The following is a 27027-nucleotide window of genomic DNA, read 5'->3' as shown; positions in this document are numbered from 1 at the left end:
AGCTCCTAGGGAAGGGGAAGATGGGTTCGTGGAATTTGATTTCGAGGCCCACAAACAACACATGGATGACAATGTGTTGGCTGTCTGCATCATGTTGGCATCCATGTCGCCTGAACTACAAAAGCAGCATGAGCATATGGATGCTCCCTCTATTGTCTTACATCTCAAGGAGTTGTATGACATTAAAGGCAGGCATGAGAGGTATGAGGCCTCAAGAGAATTGTTCTCTTGCAGGATGTCTGAGAGCATGTCTGTTGGCAGTCATGTTCTTAACATGATCGGTCTGATTGAGAAGCTAGGAAATCTAGGCTTTATCATGGATGCCGAACTAAGTAATGACTTAGTGCTCACCTCACTTTCAACTTCATTTAGTCAATTCATCATGAATTACCACATGCATGGGATGCAAGTGTGCTTGCCTGAGTTGTTAAGTATGTTAACAACTGCTGAAGTGTCTATCAAGAAGGATAAGACACAAGCTCTTCTGATTGGTGGGCCTAGCAAGACCAAGGGTAAGGGTAAGGGGCCTGCTAAAGGTGACTCCCTTAAGCCCAAAGGAAAATCCAAGAAGAAGAAGGGCAACAAGAAGGGTAAGAAAGCATCCAAGGACAAAGGCGATGCTGAGTGCTTCCATTGTGGCAAGAAAGGCCATTGGAAGAGGAACTGTCCAGACTACCTGAAGAGTGTGAAGGATAAGAAGCGTGGTGATGCTTCTACCTCAGGTATTTTCATGATTGAGATAAATTATTCATGTGCTAATCCTACTTCATGGGTATTGGATACCGGTTGGGGTTCTCACATCTGCAATATGTTGCAGGTACTTAGGAGCCCCAGGAGATTGGAGAGGAACGAGGTGGACCTCCGCGTTGGAAATGGAGCAAGGGTTGCTGCTCATTCTATTGGAGAAGCCGACCTCATTTTGCCTACGGGCCTTATTTTGCATTTGAATAAATGTCTTTATGTTCCAAGTATTTCTAGAAACATTATTTCAATTTCTTGTTTAGAACAAGATGGATTTATTTTCAGTATTAAGAATGGTACATTTTCTATCATTATGAATGATATTGTTTATGGTACTGCTACCTTAATAAATGGATTGTATGTTCTGGAAATGGGAACTAAAATGCTCAAAATAGATGTGAAACGACCTAGGATGGATAATCAATCATATCTTTGGCACTGTAGACTAGGGCACATAAATGAAACAAGATTGTCTAGGATGCATGCAAATGGATACCTAGATTCCTTGGATTTGGAATCCTATGGACAATGTGAATCTTGTCTAGCTGAGAAAATGACTTGTCACAAGCCCAAGGGGCTAGAAAGTCATAGGGCTAGTGAGTTATTAGAACTCATTCACACTGATGTTTGTGGGCCAATGTCTATAGAGGCTAGAGGAGGATACTCCTATTTCATTACCTTTACTGATGACAAATCAAGATTTGGGTACGTGTACCTAATGAGATATAAATCCGAAGCCTTTGAAAAGTTCAAGGAGTTTAGGAATGAAGTAGAGAAACAGCGTGGCAAGATGATTAAGACATTACGATCAGATTGTGGTGGTGAATATCTGAGCCATGAGTTTCAGGATTATCTGAGAGAAAATGGAATTCTCTCGCAGTTTACTGCACCTTACACACCACACCAAAATGGTGTCTCCGAAAGGAGAAACAGGACCTTGTTAGACATGGTCAGGTCTATGATGAGTGAGACTCAACTTCCAAAATTGTTTTGCGGATATGCCCTTGACACAGCGGCATACCTTCTAAATAGGGTACCGTCAAAATCTGTTCAGACCACACCATATGAGATATGGAATGGTAAGAGACCCAACCTGAGTTACCTCAGGGTATGGGGATCGCCAGCTTATTTCAAAGCGTTGGCATTAGACAAGCTTAGTGCTAAGAGTACTAAATGTCTATTTGTGGGGTATCCCAAAGGTACTAAGGGATACTACTTTTACTCTATGGAAGAACACAAAGTGTTTGTGTCAAAGAATGTTGAGTTCCTTGAGAAGGATTTGATCTCTCAAGGAGCCAGTGGGAGTAAGATTGATCTTGAAGAAGTTCAAGAACCACATGAACAGATTGAGGAACCCAAGTCTGCTCCGCAGGCGATGTTCTCCAATGGAGAAGTAAACACACAACTCCGTAAGTCAACGAGGGGCATCCATCCACCTGAGAGGTATGGGTTTGTGATTGAGAATCAGCAAACCGTCGAGGATGATGAACCAAGTAACTACGAAAAGGCAGTCAAGGATGTTGACTCTTCTAGATGGCTTGAAGCCATGGAATCTGAAATGGATTCGATGTATCAGAACAAGGTATGGACCTTGGTTCCTAAACCGCAAGGAATAGTTCCTATCGGTAATAAATGGGTCTTTAAAAGAAAGACTGATGCAGATGGCAACGTTCAGACCTACAAAGCTAGGTTGGTGGCGAAAGGGTATCGTCAAAGACAAGGAGTTGACTATGATGAAACTTTCTCACTAGTTGCCATGATCAAATCTATAAGGATCATGCTTGCAATAACAGCATATCACGACTATGAAATTTGGCAAATGGATGTCAAGACCGCCTTCTTGAATGGGTTCTTGAAGGAGGAAGTGTACATGACACAACCTGAAGACTTTGTAATCAAAGATCAGGAGCATATGGTATGCAAACTTCAAAGATCGATATATGGGCTAAAGCAAGCATCAAGGAGTTGGAATATTCGTTTTGGTGAGGTCGTTAGGAGTAACGGTTTCATCAAGAACGAGGAAGAACCTTGTGTTTACAAGAAGGTTAGTGGGAGTAATGTTGTCTTCCTAGTGCTTTTTGTAGATGACATATTGCTTATAAGAAATGACATCCCCACATTACAAACAACGAAAGAGTGGCTTTCAGAAAGATTCACCATGAAGGATTTGGGAGAGGCTGCCTTTATACTTGGTATAAAGATCTATAGAGATAGATCAAACAGGCTGCTGGGTTTATCTCAATCCACGTATGTTGACAAGATGCTAAAGAGGTTTAGCTTGGAAGGGTCGAAAAGGGGTTTTCTTCCCGTCAGTCATGGGGTACATCTTTCAAAGGCTATGTGTCCTAAGTCACAGCCTGAGAAGGATCGCATGAATGGAATTCCATACGCTTCGGCTATTGGATCCATCATGTATGCCATGATATGTACGAGACCAGATGTCTCATATGCTTTGAGCATTACGAGCAGATACTAGTCAGACCCTGGAGAGGGTCACTGGACAGCAGTCAAGACCATCCTTAAATACTTAAGAAGAACTAAGGATGCGTTTCTGGTCTATGGTGGGGTTGATGAGCTAACAGTGAAAGGGTTCACTGACGCCAGCTTTCAGAGTGACAAAGATGACTGCAAGTCACAGTCAGGGTTCGTATTCACCTTAAATGGTGGGGCAGTATCTTGGAAGAGTTCCAAGCAGGAGACAACAGCAGATTCAACGACAGAAGTTGAATACATAGCTGCTTCAGAAGCGGCTAAGGAGGCCGTGTGGATCAAGAAGTTCATATCTGAACTTAGGGTGGTTCCAAGCGTGGATGAGCCCATACAGTTGCTGTGCGACAACACTGGAGCCATTGCGCAGTCAAAGGAACCTAGGTCTCATCAAAGATCTAAGCACGTGCTCCGCAGATATCACCTGATTAGAGAAATCATTGATAGAATAGATGTAAAGATGGATTATGTTCCCACAGATGATAACCTGGCTGATTCTCTGACAAAGGCTGTTTCTCAGAGAAAACATGATAGTCATTATGAGGCTTTGCGTATACGACCTAGGTCTGATTGGCTCTAGGCCAAGTGGGAGCTTGTTAGTATTTGGGTGTCCTAGATACAATCTTATGATTAAATAAGGACAGAGATGTAGACCTTTTTAATATTGTCGCAAATAAATAAAAGCACTCTTTATCTTGTTTCATAATTATGTCTCGATATTAATATTAATATATTATGAATAACTTGATAAACCCCGTGGAATAAAATAGGTATCTCTTGAGTATCTATGATGAGATCACAATCATGAGGATTCAAGAATACTGAATGTTCATTCCTAATTTTATGTTCCTAGTCTAGAGATACTGAGAATGGGGTCAGTAATCTCGGGTAAGACTAGCACGACTTATCTATTTGTATATGGATACAAGGTATAGACCTCATGTGCTACAAATATGGAGATGTCTTAGCTAAAGTCGTGGGTGGACCTATAAGGGTATAGCTCGCACTGAACGGACCCACAAAAAGACTCTATGAGGAACTCTCACAGAGAGTATCATTAGAGTAGTCTCTTTATATTTGGGTATGTCTTTCCTAAGACCAGAAGTTATTACCTAGACTGTGTTCTAGAAGGCATGCTTTGATTGTGCACCTCGTCTGCCTGAAACATGGAGACTCATAGGTATACTGTTGGGCTTGTCCTGAAAGAACACAGGGCTAGGGTGATAAGCTGAAGGAATTCGTCAAATCTCTGTGAGAGATTAGGTTATCTGTAAACCGGAGAAATAGGGATGACATTTACAGGGACTCGGGAATCTATGCATAGTAAAAGAGATCATGAGATGATCTGCCTTTAGAGTCTGTAAATTGAAGATTCCCTATTTCGAATAAAGCTTACCCTAAACCACAGGGGTTGATACGCTTGCTTACCCTAGGTTTTATGGGAAGGTAACCGAGACGAAAGGAAATATATACGGCAACCAAATATGTTTAATAGGATGATCAAATCATTAATCTAACTAGTTCTGGGGCAACAAAGTATTGCTAGTGCTCTGTGTTGTAATTAGATGGGTTGTGGGCTTATTGGGCCCAAGCCCATTTATGTCAGTGGCTAAGTTGGACCTAATGGGTCACACACAAACACCTAATTGTCTAGATGCTCTAGCATTAAAGGTATTGGGCCTAATAATAGTTATTAGCCCAAGAAGTTGTTTGGAACTCCACCTAAAGGGGTGGAGGGCGCATGGTTCATTGTAATGGGCTTGGATAGTCCAAGACATTACTAATTAATTTAATTAGTTAAATTAATTATCAAACATTTAAATTTTGAATTTTGGAATTCGAAATTTGAATTTTGAAATTTTGAATTTTGAATTTTGAATTTCGAAATTCGAATTTTGAATTTGAAATTTGAAATTTTGATTTTGAATTCGAATTTTGAATTTTGAATTTTGAAATTTGAAATTTTGAATTTTGAATTTGAATGTTTGAACATTTGAATTTGAATATTTGAATGTTTGAATTCAAATATTTGAATTTGAATTTGAATTGCCTATGAAAGGTTGTTTCATAACAATAGGATAAGATGAGATCTTGTTGGAACAAATCACTAGTATTATGTGAGAATCTTTTGGACAAGATCCAAGGCCATATATGGCGCTGATTTGGGTTGTTGGTGAGCAAGATTTGCTCATCAAAATCAGCTCCAGAAGATTCAGTCAGTTGGGAGAAAATCTGAGTGAGTTGATTCAAATTTGAATGCAACTACTCAGATGTATCTGGTTACCTTTTTGGGCTATATGGGGCGCACCGTATAGCTGATCTTATGAAGATTTCTGATCAGGATTTTGAATAGGTTTTGAACCAATTCTCAAGAGAATATTCTAGGAGCCTGTTAGCAATTTTTGAAATAAAACAGCTCCACTTCTCTCTCTCCTATCTAGCGCCTAATGATCAGATTTTTAGGAGAAAAATATGATTGGTATTTTATTTTAATTACTCTCCTCTTATGTGCCTAAGTGTTCAGTTGTTCCTCCAAGGGTTTTTCTGAAAACCTAGCCTATTCTCTCCTCTCTCCTGCGCCACTTGTGAAGCTTTCACATTGAGAGTTTCACTTTTTCAAACACTTTCACCTAGCCTCCATCTTCACACATAGAGCGCCTAGCAAGCCTCTTTGGGGTGATCATACGGTGGCTTCACAAGAAGGAGTTCTTGCACCTAGACGAGTGGGTGGTGTGGATCAACGTTAGAGGGTCTGAACCCTTCAGACCGGCCTTGATCATCTGGTGATTTCACGAACAAGGTAACATCATGCTTTCCTAAAGCATGATCTTGATGTGCATGTATATTCCGCAAAGAAAAATTTTGTTTTTCCCTCTTGCATGCATCGGCCTTCAAGGCCATTTCGAACTATCAAAGGGATTACCTGTTAGAAGCTCCCAAACTAGGTAGCTTCAAGAGTTAGTCCTCTACAAACGTGTCCGAGGTAGGCCACCTACAATGATCGCGCACACATGATCATGAATTAACTTGTCCAACAAGCACAACAAATCACATATTGCAATCCCTCCATCACACTATAGGTTCGGTCACAAGGCCCAAATATTACCCAATGTGTTTCCATCACACCCAATCAACTCCATGGTTACACAACCTTTCTCAACACCAATACAATTCTCGTTTACCTTACATTATCACTTAACATCACGTTCCCCTAATTGTTCCCTCTAGGCCGAAAATACATATCAAGGGGGACAAGGTTTTTCACTCAATTCATATGCATTACATACTCATTTTACCTTATTATTAATGATTCAAGACATCCATAACACATTTACACCGTTCCTCAACACCTTATTTTTCAAGAACTCCTAGTTCATCCATCCAAATTTGTCTAAGTTACCAAACTTTATCATAATAATTTTTATTGGTTCAATCATCATCATTCACCATTGTGAGCATTAAATTCCAAAGGGACGCTACCATTACATGCCTCCAACTACTTCAATCAACTCACACATATTCAAGATTTATACCCATTTTCAATCCATCATCAAATCAAGTCAAGATTTGGAGTACTTACCACAAATGATCTCCAAGGACTCCTAGGATGTGTTTTCAAGCATCAAAGCAAGTCAAGCCGCCTCCAATGGCCCACCAAAAATTCAAAACCGTCACTTTATTTGGGGAGGATATCTTCACACAGTGCTCCCTACTTGAAAATAAGGGTAGAAATGTGTTCCTCTCAAAATTTTACACAAGTTTGGCTTTGGAATCGTTTGATTTCGTTGAGTGTAGCTTGAGTTATGAATTTCTCAAGTTTTAACTCTTTTCTTCAATGGTGGAAGGGGGCTGCGGGTTTTGAAGGAGAAAGTCAAGAAGATGATGCACTCTCACTATTTATCATGTGCCCTAATATTCCACTTAAGTGAGGTAGGCCCCACAAGTGCCACCTCATTTAAAATCACTCAAACACACCACTAATCTTCAATTAACTCTTAAATTATCCAATTAATTTTTGTTCTAATCATCAAAGCATCATTTTAACATTCACCAAAGTGATTTAATAATTACCCTCAACATTATTTTTAGATTTCTGATAACTTTTTCCAAACTACATTTTTCTTTCAAAAATAACTATATGACGTTCCTAACCTAGGAACGTCGTTCCCAACCTAGGAACGTCGTTCCCACCATGAGAACTTTGTTCCCCCTTTTGGAATAACCTACTGAATATTGTTCCTACCTTGGGAATGTCGTTCTCCCTTTGGTAACAACTTACTGAATATTGTTCCCACCATGGAAACGTCCTGCTGAATGCCGTTCCCACTCCGGGAACGACCATTATTCAAAAAAAAATTTAAAAAGTTTCTAACCACTCCAAATTTCGTTGTGAATCCATTTCCATCATTAGTTTCATCAAATGAAATGTAATTTTATCATCTCACAGACTAAGATTGGGTATTGGTCAAATTATCATTTTACCCTTCGTGTGTATTTTTACCTGGATTTCAAGATTTTTACTAAATAAACCCTCTAACCAACATTTTAACTATAATTAAGTGTTTTAAAACTACGAGGTGTTATAAAAACGCTCCAGAAGCAACCAGAAACCCTTCGAAAAGGACGCTTTGGCGCCCAACAGCACGCCAAAATGCCCAGAGGCAGACAGGAATGCATTAAGAGAACGTTTTAGCGCACAAATAGAACACTAAAACGTCCATGCACGGCCAAATCTAAATCCAAAAGAGATTTTATATCTTTATCAAGATGTGCATCAGATTTTTACAAAAATATAAAGTGGAAACAAATCAATCTTGATTGAGAATAGAAATAAATCCATGGGAAGATATGATGGAAGATCACATCAAAGATTCAAAGCTCAAATCTGTCAACCAATCTTCAAGATCTTAAATGCAAAGAGGAAACAATTGTAGAATCAATTATAAATCTGATACAGATTCGTTGGGAGATTGAATGAAGGATACAACTCCAATTCAAGACCAAAACACCAATTCACAAGTTCAGAGCATTACACCAAGACTGAAGGAGGAATCTTGTTGCGGAGCGTTGGAACACTGAGGAACTAAGTCAACATCACACCAATGGAGGCTTGGGGTTCTCTTTTCTTTATTATTGTTTTTCAATTCAGTATGCTAGGCTAGTCTTTTATGTAGTTAGGGGTAGTTGGAACACAATTGAATATTTATGTTCATGAATTAAATTGTCTCTGAATTCTGTTCTTCTTATAATTGAATAAATTATCTGTCTTTATTGCTTTCTATGAGTTTGTTCCTTATAGAATGATTTTGGGGAATTCTATGACAATAAGGATGTTGGTGCATGAACCCTGATTTGATAATTTATCATAATCCTTGTGATCAAGGGATAGACATAGGGTAATTATGCAATCTTGGTATTCTTGATCTTAATGCATGTTTTCTTGGGGAATAATCGGGGAACTAGAGTTCTTTCAAGATTGCATAGATTTAGGGTAACAAATAATTGAGCCTTAATTAACTTAGAAAGAATTTATTGGCAATATATTAAGAAACAGATTCTTGACTGTTTAATTCATAACATATTGAGGATATTGGGGGAAGTCGAAACCCTAACTACGCTTGTTTTTAAATACTTAATAAATCATCATCTTTTCAATTATTCTTTTAATTCTGAATTTTCTTGATTAAATGTTATTACTTGTTTTTAATTTTTAAGTTCTTCCATTACAATTCTCTCAAATCCAATTCTTGATTGTCCAACTAAAACGCGATTAGCGAACTAGTGCTTGAAATTATGATCCTCGTGGGAATGATCTCGTACTCCGGTACACTTTATTACTTTACGACCGGTGCACTTGCCGAGTCGCAACAAGTTTTTGGCATCGCTGTCGGGGATCGAATTCTTCAACATTAGAAGTAACAAATTAACTTTTAGATTGGACGTTTTAATTTTCTGCACTTTATACATTCTTCAAAAATATTTTTCTGCATTTTTTGTTTATTTTTTATTTTTCTGTTTTCCTGTTTTTGTTTTTTTTTTTCTATTTTTCTGCTCATCTTTTTGATCTTAAGTTTTTGCGAGATACTCTTAACCCGCGAATCTTGCAGTTTGATCCTGAAATAGAAAAGATAGAAAGGAAACTTAGAAAGGACGAAAAAGCAAAGAAGGCGAAGGAAGCAAAAGAAGAATCAAGTTCGACGGAACCTAAGGAGGAACCAATGGCAGAAAACAATCAACTCGCTCCAAGGACCTTGGGAGATTATATTACTCCAGCCCGAGTTCCACAGACAACGAGCATTATTAGACCGACCATAGAAGCTAACAACTTCGAGCTAAAGCTGGCACTGGTGCAACTGATTCAAAAAGACCAGTTCGCTGGAGGAAGCGCAGAGAACCCCTATAGTCATCTTGATGATTTCTTACTTTACTGTGACACATTAAAAGTGAATGGAGTTTCTCGTGACGCTATCTTGCTCAGATTATTCCCATGCTCACTGAAGGATGATGCAAGAGCTTGGCTGCAGTCTTAACCTGAAGGAAGCATAACCAAATGGGATGACTTAGCAAGAAAATTCTTGGCCAGATTTTTCTCAGCTACAAAGATGGCAAGACTCTAAGGGGAAATCACCTCCTTTGAACAAAAAGAAAGCGAATCTCTGTACGAGGCTTGGGAACGATTCAAAGGACTTCTAAGGAAGTGTCCACAACATGGCTTTGAAGCTTGGGAGAAAGGACGGATTTTCTTCCAAGGAATGACGCCTAACATAATAACACTGGTAAATGCTGCTGTACGGGGCTCCTTGAAAACAAAAACTCCGGAGGACGCACTAGAATTGTTGGAATCCTTAGCTTCTCAAGAATTTGACAATGCCCCAGTTGCACAAAAGAGAGCAGGAATTATGAAGCTTGACGGCTATGATGCAATCTTAGCCCAAAATGAACAAATATTGCAAATGCACAAGAAACAACAAGAACAATTAGATGCTCTTACTAAACTGTTTAATCATTCTCAAGTTTCTTCTGTTAGTAATTCTCAAATTAAATGTGGTATTTGTGCAGAGGCTCATGCGACGGAAGATTGTGACTACATGAGAACAACTGAAAAGCCATCAATATAGGCCAATGGAATCTGGTACGATCAGAAGAATCAGAATCAACATCCAGGGTTGAGTTACAAATCCAACCATCAGCTCAATCCTCCCCTTCCAGTGCAACCACATACCCCACAACAAAGTAACACTTCAGAGTGGGAGAAAGCTTTTGCACAGCTGTGCAAGACCATTTACGATTATATTCAAGGTGCAAATGCTTTCAGAGAGGACACATCTGCTTTCATGCAAGAGACTATATCAGCACACCGGAATCAAGAAGCTTCCATAAGAAATATGGAAATTCAGATTGGCCAGTTGTCAAAGCAATTTTCAGAGAGAGCTTAGGGTACTTTTCCAAGCAACACAGTTGTCAATCCAAGGGAGCATTGCAATGCTATCACCACTAGGAGTGGGACAGTGATTCAGCCTATAGAGGAGCAACCCGAAGAAAAGAAGAAGGATGGAGAAGCATCACTTGAAGAAGCGAAGGAAGAAAAGGAAAAGGATACAATTGAAGTTGACAAAAGCAATCCTGAAAAAGTCGAAAAGAAACTATTCAAGTGGGAGAAGAAGAAAGCTCTAGAAAAACAGAACAAGCCATTGGATCTCTCCCCATATGCTTGAATCCCTTATCCTCAGAGATTAAAGAAAGATATTCGGAAGCAGCAGTATTCAAAGTTTCTAGACATATTCAGGAGGTTGCAGATCAACATTCCTTTTGCTGAAGCTTTAGAGAACATGCCCAACTATGCAAGGTTCATGAAGGATCTATTATCAAGGAAGCGTAAGTTGCAGGAATGTGAGACGGTGAATCTGACGGAGGAATGTAATGCGATCATCAAAAAGAAGTTACCCACCAAAGTCAAGGATCCAAGGAGCTTTATCATTCCATGCACTATAGGCAAAGTGGAAGTGGACAATGTTTTATGAGATCTTGGAGCTAGCATCAATGTCATGCCACTCTCCATGTTGAAGAAGCTGGGAATTACTGAAGTGAAGCCCACAAAGACGATAGTGCAACTGGCTGACCGCTCTTCAAAGCAAGCTTATGGAATCATTGAAGACATATTGGTCAAGGTAGACAAATTCATCATTCCTGTTGATTTTGTCATCCTTGACATTGAAGAATATGCCACAATTCCTATGATTTTTGGAAGACCCTTCTTGGCAACTTCAGGAGCACTGATTGATGTACTTAAAGGTGAGTTGATCTTATGGGTAGACGGAGAGCAAGCAATTTTCAAATTCTTTGACAAAGAAGTCCCCTCATCCGCAGCTCAACCGGAAGATCAAGTCTACTATATTGGTGAAAAGAAAGGTGAAGAAGAACACAATGAGGAGTCTTCTCAAGAAAGTAAGCCAAAAGTTGAGATGGAGAAGCCCAGGAGCAAGGGAAAACATATAAATACCAAATTCAAAGTTCTTGAGGCTACTGTATCTCACTTATATGCACAAGAGCACTATGGTAGGACACAATTTTTGAATGATGGAGCTTAGACATCACCAAGCTTATGCTTTGAGCCACCATGAAAGTAAACCAGGTACGTCAGGCTCGTGACGTTAAACAAGCGCTAATGGGTAGGCAAACCCACACTTTACTGTTTTATTTTAATTTCACTGTTTTAGTTATTTTTACTTTGAATTAAATAAAGAAAAATACAAAAATATAGGAGAAGGTGTTGAGACTAATGGCTATCATTGAGTGAATTTTACAGGTGAAGAAAAGGGAACAAACAACAAGAGAGAGCAACTAGTTGTATTATTTCTCGACGCTTTTTCTTTTTAGATTTAAATCTATTGCTGAGGACAGCAACATTTAAATCTGGGAATGGGGAACGCACAGTTCATCTAAGCACAAAAAAACCCTAAGCTGGAGGAACTTCATGAGCACTCACAGAATATCCGGCTAAAACAGGGAACTATCTCAAATCCTTTCTCCTTTGCTTTAGCTTAATTCTTTTTGAATTGATTTTTTTTATTTATATATTTAGTTTGTTTTGAAACCCCAAGCCATTGTTTTGTGAAAATTCTGAAATTTTTAAAGTTTTCTCAGTGTTTTTAATTGAAAAATGGCAGGAATTTTAAATTAGTAATTGATTCAGAGCATGATGATGCACTTATACATTCTTTTATGAGCATCATTGCAATAAGTGACATGATTCATTGAATATATTGTTGATATTGAATTTGTGTGAAAAAAAGAACAGGATAATTACTGTGCATTCATAGCCGTGAGGTTTTGAGCCTATACACAAAATTTTTATTGAGTGTGCATTCTACTGTTGAGATACTCTAGAACTTGCTTTGTTTCTTGATTGAAATGGTCTGTGATATATTTTGTAGAAATGATAGAGGCATGTTCTTTCTCTAACTAGATGGCCAAATAGCTAACGTTTATTGATATTCCTTAGTTAAGCCCCCTTGAGCCTAGACTTTTTATTCATGAAAAACCCTTGAATGTGAAAAGCCACTTCCCCAAATCAATCCTCACCTTAATAGAAGAATAATTTCAGATTTGAAGTAAGGAGTGGATACAAGTTATGGTTACAAGGTTGTGATGTCTAGAAGTACAAGTAGAAAAGGGCAAAGCCCAAGGAAGAAAAGTTGGTTAGAACAAAGAAGAGCAAGCAAAAAGCTTAAAGAAAAGAAAGGAGAAGAAGTGAAAAAATCAAGAAGTTCTTGGAAAGAAAACGTCAAAAGAGAAAAAGTTCAAAAGGAAGAAGAAGAAAAATGTACAAATGTACGAAACAAATTACACTTACTCCTTCCTTCAGAATCTAAATTTAATTCTTGAACTTAGTTCCAAAAATCTTTCCTTTCCCTTAACCAGGCCACATTATAACCCTACTGAAGACCTCTTAATCTACTTAATTTATTATAAGAACTGTAGAGAGCGAGAATATAACCAAGCCTATGGTAGTGTTGATACAGTGGAACAAGAGTTAAACACCAACCTTCTAGACAATTGAGTGTGAGTGAATTGAAATCCTAGTGAGGGAGTGTATCAGGAAATTTTCCTTGTTCTTGATCTTAAGGAACCTCATTGAAAATTTTAACTGATGAACTATGAATCTTACTGCTTTGATGTATCGTCCTTTTTAAAGTCTGAATGCTTTGTGATCATGTCTCTGATTAAATCCTGCCTATGAACTCCATGCAATTGAAGATCCTGATTAATTTTCCAGTAAGTTTATTCTAGTTAATTGCTGAGGACAGCAATATTCAAATTTGGGAATGGTTGATAAACCCTTGGTTTACCATGGTTTTACGCTTAATTACACTTGAAATATATCATGAATTGCATGAAAATTAGAGTTTTATACCACAAAGTCACAATAATTGAATATCTTGCTAACATGTTATATTTCTTATTTCAAAGAATTTTTGACATCTATTATGGCTTTTGGACTCAAAGGAATACAACAAAATGAGTTCAAACCTCAAAGAAGCAAGATTTCAAGCATGAACAAGATGGAAGAAGACGTTTTGGCGTCCAAGAATAATGTTTAAACGCTCAAGATGAAGAAAACAACAATAACTCCCTGGACAAGAGCGTTTTGGCGGCCAAACAGAGCGCCAAAACGCCCAGAGGCAGACATGAATGCATTAAGAGAACGTTTTAGCGCACAAACAGCACGCTAAAACATCCATGCACAGCCAAATCTAAATCCAAAAGAGATTTTATATCTTTATCAAGATGTGCATCAGAATTTTACAAAAAATACAAAGTGGAAACAAATCAATCTTGATTGAGAATAGATATAAATCCATGGGAAGATATGATAGAAGATCACAACAAAGATTCAAAGCTCAAATCTGTCAACCAATCTTCAAGATCTTAAATGCAAAGAAGAAACAATTGTAGAATCAATTATAAATCTGATACAGATTCGTTGGGAGATTGAATGAAGGATACAACTCCAATGATTATAAATAAGGAGCTGAGGGTCAAGACCAAAACACCAATTCACAAGTCCAGAGCATTACACCAAGACTGAAGGAGGAATCCTGTTGTGGAGCGCTGGAATACTGAGGAACCAAGTCAACATCACACCAATGGAGGCTTGAGGTTCTCTTTTCTTTATTATTGTTTTTCAATTCAGTATGCTAGGCTAGTCTTTTATGTAGTTAGGGGTAGATGGAACCCAATTGAATCTTTATGTTCATAAATTAAATTGTCTCTGAATTCTGTTCTTTTTATAATTGAATAAATTATCTGTCTTTATTGCTTTCTATGAGTTTGTTCCTTATAGAATGATTTTGGGGAATTGTATGACAATAGAGATATTGGTGCATGAACCCTGATTTGATAATTTATCATAATCCTTGTGATCTAGGGATAGACATAGGGTAATTATGCAATCTTGGGATTCTTGATCTTAATGCATGTTTTCTTGGGGAAAAATCGGGGAGCTAGAGTTCTTTCAAGATCACATAGATTTAAGGTAACAAGGAATTGAGCTCTAATTAACTTAGAAAGAATTGATTGGCAATATATTAAAAGACAGATTCTTTACTGTTTAATTCATAACATATTGAGAAGATTGGGGGAAGTCGAAACTTTAACTATGCTTGTTTTTAAATTTTTCATCAAACATTATCTTTAGTCATTCTTTTTAATTCTGAAATTTATCTTAATTGCAGGCTATTACTTGTTTTTAATTTTAAGTTCTTCAAATCATAATTTTCTCAAACCCAACTTTTGATTGTCCAACTAAGACGCGATTAGCGAACTAGTGCTTGAAGATTCTGATCCTTGTGGGAACGATCTCGTACTCCGGTACACTTTATTACTTTACGACCGGTGCACTTGCCGAGTCGCATCAAGTTTTTGGCGCCGTTGCTGGGGATCGAATTCTTCAACATTAGAAGTAACTAATTACCTTTTAGATTGGACGGTTTTTTTCTGCACTTTAAACATTCTTCAAAATTATTTTCTTCATAAAACAATTCTGCATCAATTTTCTGAATATTTCAATTTTCTGCACTCTTTGTTTATTTTTATTTTTCTGTTTTCATTGTTTTTTCTGCACATCTTTTCAATCTTAGTTTATGCGAGGTACTCTTAACCCGCGAATCTTGCAGTTTGATCCTAAAATAGAAAAGACAGAAAGGAAACTTAGGAAAGACGCAAAAGCAAAGAAAGCGAAAGAAGCAAAAAAAACCTCAAGTTCATCGGAACCTAAGGAGGATCCGATGGCAGAAAACAATCAACTCGCTCCAAGGACCTTGGGAGATTATATGACTCCAGCCCGAGTTCCATAGACGGCGAGCATTGTTAGACCGACCATAAAAGCTAACAACTTCGAGCTAAAGCCAGCACTGTTGCAACTGATTCAAAAAAACCAGTTCGCTGGAGGAAGCGCAGAGAACCCTTATAGTCATCTTGATGACTTCTTACTTTAGTGTGACACATTAAAAGTGAATGGAGTTTCTCGTGATGCTATCTTTCTCATATTACTTCCATGCTCACTGAAGGATGATGCAAGAGCTTGGCTGCAGTCTCAACCTGAAGGAAGTATAACCAGTTGGGATGACTTAGCAAGGAAATTCTTGGCCAGATTTTTCTTAGCTTCAAAGATGGCAAGACTCAAAGCGGAAATCACCTCTTTTCAACAAAAAGAAAGCGAATCTCTGTACGAGGCTTGGGAACGATTCAAAGGATTACTCAGGAAGTGTCCTCAACATGGAATTGAAGCATGGGAGAAAGCAAGAATGTTTTTCCAAGGAATGACACCCAACACAAAAACACTGGTAAATGCTGCTGCAGGGGGCTCCTTGAAAACAAAAACTCCAGAGGAAGCACTAGAATTGTTGGAATCCTTAGCTTCTCAATAATTTGACAATGCCCCAGTTGCAAAAAGAAGAGCAGGAATTATGAAGCTTGACGGCTATGATGCAATCTTAGCCCAAAATAAACAAATGTTGCAAATGAACAAGAAACAACAAGAACAATTAGATGCTCTTACTAAACTATTTAATCATTCTCAAGTTTCTTCTGTTAGTAATTCTCAAATTAAATGTGACATTTGTGCAGAGGCTCATGCAACAGAAGATTGTGACTACATGAGAACAGCTGAAAAGCCATCAAGAGAGGCCGATGGAATCTGGTACGTTCAGAAGAATCAGAATCAACATCCAGGGTTTAGTTACAAATCCAACCATCAGCTCAATCCTCCCCTTCCAGTGCAACCACATACCCCACAACAAAGTAACACTTCTGAGTGGGAGAAAGCTTTTGCACAGCTGTGCAAGACCACTTCTAATTATATTCAGGGTGCAAATGCTTTCAGAGAGGACACATCTGATTTCATGCAAGAGACTATATCAGCACACCGGAATCAAGAAGCTTCCATAAGAAATCTGGAAATTCAGATTGGCCAGTTGTCAAAGCAATTTTCTGAGAGAGCTTAGGGTACTTTTCCAAGCAACACAGATGTTAATCCAAGGGAACATTGTAATGCTATCACCACTAGGAGTGGGACAATGATTCAGCCTATAGAGGAGCAGCCCGAAGAAAAGAAGAAGGATGGAGAAGCATCAGTTGAAGAAAAGGAAAAAGATACAATTGAAGTTGACAAAAACAATCCTGAAAAAGTTGAAAGGAAATTATTTAAGTGGAAGAAGAAGAAAGCTCTAGAAAAACAGAACAAGCCATTGGATCTCTCCCCATATGCTCGAACCCCTTATCCTCAGAGATTAAAGAAAGATATTCAGAAGCAGCAGTATTCAAAGTTTCTAGACATATTCAAGAGGTTGCAGATCAACATTCCTTTTGCTGAAGCTTTAGAGAACATGCCCAACTATGCAAGGTTCATGAAGGATCTAATATCAAGGAAGCGTAAGTTGCAGGAATATGAGACGGTGAATCTGACGGAGGAATGTAATGCGATCATCAAAAAGAAGTTACCCACCAAAGTCAAGGATCCAGGGAGCTTCAGCATTCCATGCACTATAGGCAAAGTGGAAGCGGACAATGTTTTATGTGATGTTGGAGCTAGCATCAATGTCATGCCACTCTCTATGTTGAAGAAGCTGGGGATTACTGAAGTGAAGCCCACAAAGATGATAGTGCAACTGGCTGACCGCTCTTCAAAGCAAGCTTATGGCATCATTGAAGACATATTGGTCAAGGTAGACAAATTCATCATTCCTGTTGATTTTTCCATCCTTGACATTAAAGAAGATGCCACAATTCCTATGATTTTTGGAAGACCCTTCTTGGCAATTTCAGGAGCACTGATTCATGTACTTAAAGGTGAGTTGATCTTACGGGTAGACGGAGAGCAAGCAATTTTTAAATTCTTTGACAAAGAAGTCCCCTCATCCGTAGCTCAACCGGAAGATCAAGTCTACTATATTGGTGAAGAAAAACACAATGAGGAGTCTTCTCAAGAAAGTAAGCCAAAAGTTGAGATGGAGAAGCCCAGGAGCAAGGGAAAACATATAAATACTAAATTCAAAGTTTATGGCAGCTTTGTGTTTCTTCAGCACTTTGAGAAGCTTCTCTTCTTCTTTGGTTGAAAGCTCAACATTGATGATGACTGGATAAGTGTTGTTGTCACCAAGGAAAGCATACTTCAAATTTAGAGGTAACTCTTTAAGCTCCACCTTCGGTGCTCCAAGAGGGATGTCATCTTTCTTTCTTTCTAGTTCTTCCACCACTGGTTCTTTATCGGCTATTTCAACTTCTTCGTTGATTTGTTCTAACTCGAGTGGGGAACTCTCCTCTTTCATAGTATCATCAATTGCTTCTTGTATTATGTCAATCATAAAACAGTCTCCTCCGTCTCTTGGATGTTTCATTGACTCGAAGACGTCAATGGTGACTGTTTCTTCGTTCATCCTAAGCATCAGTTTTCCTTGCTCCACCTCGATTATCACTCGTGCAGTGGCTAGGAATGGCCTTCCAAGCAATAGGGGAATCTCGGCGTCTTCTTCCATATTCAGAATTACAAAATCGGCAGGGAAGATAAATTTGTCAATTTTAACTAAAACATCCTCAACTACCTCATCTGGTAGTCTGATCGATCTGTCAGCTAACTAGAGAGAAACTGTAGTCGGCTTGAGCTCCTTTATTCCAAGAGCTTTGCACATGGACAGTGGCATCAGGTTTATACTTGCTCACAAATCACATAATGATTTTCCTACTTCAATATTTCCTATGGCTATAGGAATACTGAAGCTGCCTGGATCTTTCAGCTTGGGAGGAAGTTTCTTCTGGATGATTGCACTGCAGTCCTCTAGCAAGGCCACTGTTTCGCATTCCTTCAACTTGTGTTTCTTTGATAGAAGGTCCTTCATGAACTTCGCATAGTTCGACATACTTTCCAGGGCTTCTGCGAAAGGAATGTTGACTTGCAGTTTCTTGAAGATGTCCAAAATTTTGGTGTATTGCTGTTTCTGGACCTCTTGTTTCAGCCGCTGAGGGTATGGAACTTTTGCATAGGGAGACGGGTCTGCTGCTTTTGGTTGCCTATCCAAATATTTATTTTTCTCCCATTTGAATAGCTTTTTCTCTGGACTGCTCTTTTCGGCTTCTCCTTCATCTTCTTCTTTCTCCTTCTCAGCTTCAGGTTCAGCTTCTTTCTTCTTTTCAACGGGTGGCTTTTCCACAGGCTGAATCACGATCCCACTTCTAGTAACAATTGAATTACATTGTGCTTTTGGGTTCGTGTCGGTGTTACTTGGAAAGGTGCCCTGAGTTCTTTCAGTGAACTGTCTTGACAGCTGACCAATTTGAGTCTCCAAGTTCCGGATCGAAGCTTCTTGATTCCGGAATGAAGCTCTTGTTTTATCTCTGAAGGCATCTGCATTTTGAATGTAGTCGAATGTGGTCTTTGACAGCTGTGCAAAAGCCTTTTCCCATTTTGAAGTGGTGCCCTGAGGTTGCTGTTGCAATGGCATAGGAGGGTTCAACTGGTAGTTTGATTTGTAACTCAACCGAGGGTGTTGGTTAGGATTTTTCCATCCTTGATTACCATATTGATTTCTTCCTGGATTGTTCTGGTTCTTTTGATCATACTAGACTCCATTGACCTCCGCTGGTGGCTTTTCAATTTTTCGTATGTAGTCACAATCCTCAGTTGCATAAGCCTCTTCATAAATACCAAATTTAATATTAGCATTATTAACAGAAGAAACTTGAGAAAGATTAAAATTTTTATTAAGAGCATCTAATTGTTCTTGTTGTTTCTTGTGTATTTGTAGCATTTGTTCATTTTGGGCTAAGAGTGCATCATAGCATTCAAGCTTCATAATTCCTGCTCTTCTTTATGCAACTGGGGCAGGGGCATTGTCAAATTCTTGAGAAGCTAAGGATTCCAACAATTCTAGCGCTTCCTCTGGAGTTTTTGTTTTCAAGGAGCCTCCTACAGCAGCATTTACCAGTGTTCTTGTGCTGGACGTCATCCCTTAGAAAAAGATTCTTACTTTCTCCCATGCTTCAATTCCATGTTGAGGACACTTCCTGAGTGATCCCTTGAATCGTTCCCAAGCCTCGTACAAAGATTCGCTTTCCTTTTGTTCTAAAGCAGTGATCTCCGCCTTGAGCCTTGCCATCTTTGAAGCTGAAAAAAATCTAGCCAAGAATTTTCTTGCTAAGTCATCCCAACTGGTTATGCTTCCTTCAGGTTGAGACTGCAGCCAATCTCTTACTTCATCCTTCAGTGAGCATGGAAATAGCCTAAGCAAGATAGCGTCACGAGAAACTCCATTCACCTTTAATGTATCACAGTAAAGTAAGAAATCATCAAGATGACTATAGGGGTTCTCTGTGCTTCCTCCAGCGAACTGTTCTTTTTGAATCAGTTGCAGCAGTGCCGGCTTCAGCTCAAAGTTGTTAGCCTCTATGTTTGGTCTAACAATGCTCGCTGTCTGTGGAACTCGAGCTGGGGTCATGTAATCCCCCAACGTCCTTGGAGCGAGTTGATTGTTTTCTGCCATCGGTCCCTCCTTAGGTTCCGTTGAACTTGAGGTTTCTTTTGTTTCTTTCGCTTTCTTTGCTTTTGCGTCCTTCCTAAGTTTCCTTTCGGTCTTTTCTATCTCAGGATCAAACTGCAAGATTCGCGGGTTAAGAGTACCTCGCATAAACTTAAAATCGAAAAGATGAGCAGAAAAATAGAAAAAAAACAAAACAGTAAAATAGAAAAGTAATAAAAATAAACAAAGAATGCAGAAAAATAAATATGCAGAAAATTGATGCAGAATTTTAATGCAGAAAAATATTTTTGAAGAATGTTTAAAGTGCAGAAAATTAAAACGTCCAATCTAAAAGTTAATTAGTTACTTCTAATGTTGAAGAATTCGATCCCCGGCAACGGCGCCAAAAACTTGTTGCGGCTCGGCAAGTGCACCGGTCGTAAAGTAATAAAGTGTACCGGAGTACGAGATCGTTCCCACGAGGATCAGAATTTCAAGCACTAGTTCGCTAATCGCGTTTTAGTTGGACAATCAAGAATTGGATTTGAGAGAATTGTAATGGACGAACTTAAAAATTAAAAATAAGTAATAGCATTCAATCAAGAAAATTCGGAATTAAAAAGACAAGTGAAAAGATTATGATCGATTAAAATGTAAAACAAGTGTAGTTAGGTTTCGACTTCCCCCAATCTCCTCAATATGTTATGAATTAAACAGTCAAGAATCTGTTTCTTAATATATTGTCAATCAATTCTTTCTAAGTTAATTAGGGCTCAATTCCTTGTTACCTTAAATCTATGTAATCTTGAAAGAACTCTAGTTCCCCGATTATTCCCCACGAAAACATGCATTAAGATCAAGAATCCTAAGATTGCATAATTACCCTATGTTTATCCCTAGATCACAAGGATTATGATAAATTATCAAATCAGGGTTCATGCACCAACATCGCTACTTTCATACAATTCCCCAAAATCATTCTTTGAGGAACAAACTCATAGAAAGCAATAAAGACAGATAATTTATTCAATTATAAAAAGAACAGAATTCGAAGACAATTTAATTCATAAACATAAAGATTCAATTGGGTTCCATCTACCCCTAACTACATAAAAGACTAGCCTAGCATACTGAATTGAAAAACAATAATAAAGAAAAGAGAACCCCAAGCCTCCATTGGTGTGATGTTGACTTGGTTCCTCAGTGTTCCAGCGCTCCGCAATAGGATTCCCCCTTCAGTCTTGGTGTAATGCTCTGGACTTGTGAATTGGTGTTTTGGTCTGACCCCAAGCTCCTTATTTATAGCCATTGGAGTTGTATCCTTCATTGCATCTCTCACCAAATTCGTATCAGATTTGTAGTTGATTCTACAATTGTTTCCTTTTTGCATTTAAGATCTTGTAGATTGGTGACAGATTTTGAGCTTTGAATCTTTGTTGTGATATCTATTCTCAATCAAGATTGATTTGTTTCCACTTTGTATTTTTGTAAAAATTTGATGCACATCTTGATAAAGATATAAAATCTCTTTTGGATTTAGATTTGGTCGTGGATGGACGTTTTAGCGTGCTTTTAGAGCGCCAAAACATCCTCCCAGTGTATTGATGTCTGCCTCTGGGAGTTCTGGCGTGCTGATGAGCGCCAAAACGTCCCCTTCGAAGGATGTATTGTTGCTTCCTGAGCGTTTTGGCGTGCTGTATGACCGCCAAAACGCTATGGTCCAAGGGGTTATTGTGTTTTTCTTCATTTTGCGCTTTTAAATGTGTTTCCTGGACGCCAAAACGTCCTCCTTCAGCTGGTACACACTTGAAATCTTGCTTTCTTGAGGCTTCAACTCAACTTGATGTCTTCTTTTGGTTCCAAAAGGCCATAATATGTGTCAAAAATCCCTTGAAATAAGAATTATGACGACATGTTAGCAAGATATTCACTTAGTGTGACTTTTCGATATAAAACCCTAATTACCATGCAATTCATGATATATTTTAAACATAATTAAGCCTAAAACCATGGTAAACCAAGGGTTTATCAACTGTGAGTATTGCAAAGGAGAGGATGAAACCAACGAATGCCCAACACTTGTAGGAGTTGATTCCTTTCAAGTTAATGGAGTCTGGTATGATCTAAGACCACAGCAGAACTTCCAGAGAACCAGAACAATGCTCCAGGAAACAACTTCCAAAGGAGATTTCAAGCGGAAGGTTTAGATTACAAATCCGACCAATATTTACAACCTCCTCCAATTTCACAAACTCCAACATCTGAGCTAGAGAAAGCACTGATACAGTTGACAAAGACAACTGAAGCGTTCATGAACGAGATCAGGACTCCTCATAAAAATCAAGATGCTTCAATCAGAAATCTGGAAACTCAAATTGGGCAGTTGCCGAGACAATTAGCTGAGAGAAGTCCTGAAACATTCCCCAGTGACACTATAATCAACCCAAGGGAGCACTGCAATGTCATCACTACTAAAAGCGAGGATCTAGAAAAAGTGGAAGCTCCTACAAGCAAGGATGAGCACGCTCAAGAAGGGAAGGAAGAAGCAAAAGAGCAACCTCATGTAGTTCAGAAGAAGCAATGGGATTTCTCACGTTTTGAGAAACCTCCATATCCCATGGGGAGCAAGCAACATGAGCAAAGGAAGAAAATGTCTAAATTTTTAGATATTTTTAAGAAATTATAAATTGACATTCCTTTTGCAGAAGCTCTGAAGAAAAATCCTTCATATGCAATGTTCCTGAAGGAGACATTGTCTAAAATGCGGAAACTCACTGAGGATGAACTTGTTACACTAACAGAGGAGTGCAGTGCAATCCTACAGAAAAACTTGCCTCCAAAGTTGAAGGATCCAGGAAGCTTCAGTATTCCATGCACCATCGGTAAGATGACCATAGAGAAAGTCTTATGCGATCTTGGTGCCAGCATAAATGTGATGCCCCTCACCCTGATGAAGAAGCTGGGAATTGATGAAGTCAAGCCAACGAGGATGAATGTTCAACTGGCCGACCGCTCAACAAAGCAAGCACATGGTATTGTGAAAGATGTGCTCGTCAAGGTAAACAAATTTCTAATTCATGTTGATTTTGTTATTCTTGACATTGATGAAGATGCCAATGTGCCTATGATCTTCGGGAGGCCATTCTTAGCAACATCAGGAGCGCTAATCGATGTACCTAAGGGTGAGTTAATAATACTCGTGGATGGAGAGCAAGCAATATTCAAGGTACTTACAAGTGAAGCTCCATTTCCTGCATCTCAACCTAAAGATCAAGTTAACTAGATTGCGGAGAAGAAGGTTGAGGAAGGGAACAAGAAGGAAGTCCATCATCAGCATGAAGAAAGCAAGCCAATGGTTAAAATGGAAAAGCCCAAGAGCAAGGAAAAACTTGTAAAAACTAAGTTTAAAGTTCTTGAGAAACCTCCTCCTCACCCACATGTATATGATCATGGAAGGACACAATACTAGACCAAGAAGATTGGGTCATCAATGGTAGCATGCTTCCAACCACCGTAATCATAGGGGGTACGTCAGGCTCGTGACGTTAAACAAGCGCTAATTGGGAGGACTATTTTATTATTTGATTAGGTTAGTTAATTTTAACAAAGTCAAGTAATTGGTGAATTAGTGACCATAGGAAAAGGTTTAAATTTGGGAATTGGCGCTAGTAGCGCCAGCAAATGAAAAAGAGACAGAAGCTCTGCACTCACAGCATGGAGTTGGCGCTATCAACGCCAGAAATTACGGATTACCCGCGCTAACAATGTGATATCAGCGCTTCCAGTGCCATTATTTCCAAAAATTTCCAGTGAGCTCCGCGCTCACAGCGTGAACTCCACGCTGTCAGCGCCAGTGTCCTCACCATTTACCTTGACTTTAGTATTTTTCTTTATTTTGTTATTTTGAGATTATGGTTTGATTATGTCTCCTTTTACATATTGAGTCTTATGATTATTTCGTTTGACGTTTAACAAGTGTGTGTGTTCCACCTGCGCAGAAGTAGCTTCTCTCACTAGTTTACTTTATTGCTGAGGACAGCAATATTCTAAATCTGAGAATTGGGCGCATACCATATGCGATAACTGCCAAATGCGGAATTGCACAACAGAGGCGTCTAACAAAAAAAAATTCTATAAAAGGGAAGATACTTTAACCTTTCTTTTTATTAATTTTTGATATTTTTAATTCAAGTTTTTTTAATCAATTTTTCAATTTTTCTTAGAAAAATTAAAAAAAACAAAAATAGTGAATGCCTAAACAAGCGTTCCTAGATTTTACAAAGCCTACTCAGTAAGTAATTAGATTGAATTATAAGAAGCATGATATATGTGGAGCATTTAATTGTTTTTATAATCTGAGAATGATGATTGCTCGTGTGTATAACTGTTTTGGTGAAAATTCTTAGATAATGCTTGATGTGATATTTTGAAATTAGATTCTAGTTTGAATTATAACTGTGAGGATTTGAGCCTAAACAGAAATATTTTTCAGAGAGGCCTCACTGTAGTAGTTTTCTAGAACTTGAACTGTTTCTCTGGCTTGCATGCATTGCTAATATGATAAAGGCATGTTTATTCTTGTTAACTTAGAGCCAAATAGCCTACCTAGAAGAAATTTTCCATTGTTAAGCCCTTTTGAGCCTTAGACCAATTTATTCAAAAACTTTATGAAAGTTACTTAACCATTTCTCCATTGACACACCTTGAAAGAGATTGAAATGCTGATCAAAGGAAAAAGTCAAGGTACTTCTCAAAAGAAAAGTTAAGTAAGTTGAAAAAGGAAACAGAAGAATGGTCTGCAAAATACTGCAAAAATGCAGCTCAAAAGAGAAAAGAGAGAAAACATCTGCAAACAAGGAAAGAAAAGAAAAAAGTAGTGAAAAAGGGAAAAGAATCCCAAATTGATGACAAGTGGCAGAATTAAAAGACTGAGAAGAAAGTATTGTCAAAAATCTCAGTATTTCAGTCTCTCAAATTAATCAGCCTATATCCAAAAGATTCTTACCCCCAAGCCAGGCCAAGTTATAACCTATCAAAGACCTTTTGATCAATTTTTGCATGTCAAATGAGTTCCTCAATTTTAGGAATTTGAGAATATGATCAAGCCTATGGAATCACTACTACACTGATGGAATGAGTGTGAAACCTTCAAACACTAGAATGATGAGAGTTACATAATTATCCAGTGAGGAACATTCAAGTTATGATCTTAATTTCTTGATAAAACTGAAAAACATTGTTTAGAGTTTTTCAACAATGAAGTTATACATGCATAGCAGTCTGATCTCTTAAGATATTTGTGTTCCATGTTTTCCCTCCACAGAATTCATCCTTGCTTATATCTTTGATCTAGTACATTGCTGAGGACATCAAAGTTCAAATCTGCGAATTGTTTGATATGACTCCAGCATATATATGATTTTAAGCCAAAAAGAGAAAGAATCTTGATCAATCTTGGATAAGAAGGGATAAAATTATTATTAAATTGATAAATCTTAATCAAATATCTTGTCATTGATTTTCTACTAATATTGTAGGAAAAACGGACCAGAAAGAAGCCCAAATTGGAAGCACAAGTCTGAAGCCCCGCCCTATTAGCGCGAGTGTGGCGCTAGTAGCGCCAGAGGAACTTTTTCATCCAGAGACTCCCAAGCTACTAGCGTGGCATTGGTACTAGTAGCGCCAACCAATTTTGCCAACCGCGCTATTAGCGCGGGATTAACGCTAGTAGCGCCAAGCTACTGATTCAAGAAGAAAACTCCCACGCTATTAGCGCGGAATTGGCGCTAGTAGCGCGGGAGGTGCGTGGTGATATTTAAACCTTGATCCAGACTGTATCAAAGGAGATTGGACCAAGATATACGATGAAGATTTGATCAAGATTTCTAAGCAAGGGCTCAAACTCTATAAATAGAGACTCAGACCCCAGAAACAAAAAATCTTTGGCTGGAGAGAATTCTTGGAGGCTCTCACTGGAGATCAGGATTCCGGCGAAGTTGAAGAACGAAGACCATTGATCCTTCATCTTATTCTTCTTTTTCTTTATTGTTTTCATGAATTCTTTTTATTATTTTAATTTGTTTAAGCCAGCTATGTCTGGCTAGTTTGTTTTTGTAGTTGGGATCACGGACCCAATGTGAATCCTTTATATTTTCTATATTGTTTTTATAATTTAGTTAGTTAGTTTTTTTTATTCTACCTGTGTTAATTTTTCCATATCCTGTTTAGAACTGATCACTCTAAATTATAGGATTTTGAGGGTTAGGACTCACAATAGACATATTGGGGTTTTAGTCTGGACAAGGATAGAATAACAATTTGTGCATGACCTAGACATAGGCTTACATAGATTGCAGACTCATAATTCATTTGCTTAATGCTTGATTCAAGAGGAATTACTAAGACATTAGGATTCTAATTGGGTTAAAGGGTTGAAATCACTAAGACATTAGGGTTCAACTATTTTATAGGAAAATAATGAATTGTCTGAGAAAACCAATTAATTATTAGAAAATACAATATAGGAATACAAGGGAGGATAAGAGGTGAAGTGCATCCCGGCTACATCCTTTTTCCAAATTTCTATCAATATTTTCTTACGTTCTTGATCTTTTCTTGCATGCGTTAGAAATTAATTATTTTTAATTTTGTTTTTAAATATTATTTTATTTTAAATTTTGTTTTTAAATTTTGTTTTTAAATTATAAACACTCAATTACTTTCACAAACCAAACCAATTATATTTTCCAACATAAGGGGAATAGTTAAACTAGTACTTGGTGCATTA

General features: G+C 38.2%; 2 protein-coding genes and 3 non-coding genes across 5 annotated transcripts; 2 read left to right on the top strand and 3 right to left on the bottom strand.

Annotated features, from left to right (window-relative positions):
• Positions 1 to 9836: 9836 nt before the first annotated feature.
• LOC133296229 (small nucleolar RNA R71) lies at positions 9837 to 9943 on the bottom strand. Its single transcript, XR_009749481.1, has one exon. It is a non-coding gene; the product is annotated as a small nucleolar RNA R71 (small nucleolar RNA).
• A 5962-nt stretch (positions 9944 to 15905) lies between these two features.
• Positions 15906 to 16012, bottom strand: LOC133296228 (small nucleolar RNA R71). Its single transcript, XR_009749480.1, has one exon. It is a non-coding gene; the product is annotated as a small nucleolar RNA R71 (small nucleolar RNA).
• Positions 16013 to 16805: 793 nt separating this feature from the next.
• LOC133296225 (uncharacterized) lies at positions 16806 to 17562 on the top strand. The gene is made up of 3 exons (XM_061495175.1): positions 16806 to 17074; positions 17132 to 17453; positions 17554 to 17562. The coding sequence occupies exons 1-3, from the start codon at positions 16806 to 16808 to the stop codon at positions 17560 to 17562; spliced, it is 600 nt and encodes a 199-aa protein (XP_061351159.1).
• An 881-nt stretch (positions 17563 to 18443) lies between these two features.
• Positions 18444 to 20264, bottom strand: LOC133296224 (uncharacterized). Its single transcript, XM_061495174.1, has 3 exons — positions 19752 to 20264; positions 19359 to 19415; positions 18444 to 19238 (listed from the first exon to the last, which is right to left on the bottom strand). The coding sequence occupies exons 1-3, from the start codon at positions 20262 to 20264 to the stop codon at positions 18444 to 18446; spliced, it is 1365 nt and encodes a 454-aa protein (XP_061351158.1).
• Positions 19768 to 19874, top strand: LOC133296227 (small nucleolar RNA R71). Its single transcript, XR_009749479.1, has one exon. It is a non-coding gene; the product is annotated as a small nucleolar RNA R71 (small nucleolar RNA).
• Positions 20265 to 27027: the final 6763 nt, after the last annotated feature.

Source organism: Gastrolobium bilobum, unplaced genomic scaffold, assembly GCF_033153095.1.
Source record: "Gastrolobium bilobum isolate Gb01-03AN ecotype WA unplaced genomic scaffold, APGP_CSIRO_Gbil_v1 utg11238, whole genome shotgun sequence".
NCBI lineage: Eukaryota > Viridiplantae > Streptophyta > Magnoliopsida > Fabales > Fabaceae > Gastrolobium > Gastrolobium bilobum.
This window is presented reverse-complemented; position numbering and strand designations above follow the sequence as displayed.

Coding starts and splice junctions, on each gene's coding strand:
- LOC133296225 (XM_061495175.1), top strand. CDS start 16,806: ATGATTCAGCCTATAGAGGAGCAGCCCGAAGAAAAGAAGAAGGATGGA. Junction 17,075..17,131: donor TTTCTAGACATATTCAAGAG/GTTGCAGATCAA, acceptor CAACTATGCAAG/GTTCATGAAGGATCTAATAT.
- LOC133296224 (XM_061495174.1), bottom strand. CDS start 20,264: ATGGCAGAAAACAATCAACTCGCTCCAAGGACGTTGGGGGATTACATG. Junction 19,416..19,751: donor GAATTGAAGCATGGGAGAAA/GTAAGAATCTTT, acceptor ATTTATGAAGAG/GCTTATGCAACTGAGGATTG. Junction 19,239..19,358: donor TTGAAAAGCCACCAGCGGAG/GTCAATGGAGTC, acceptor TCAAACTACCAG/TTGAACCCTCCTATGCCATT.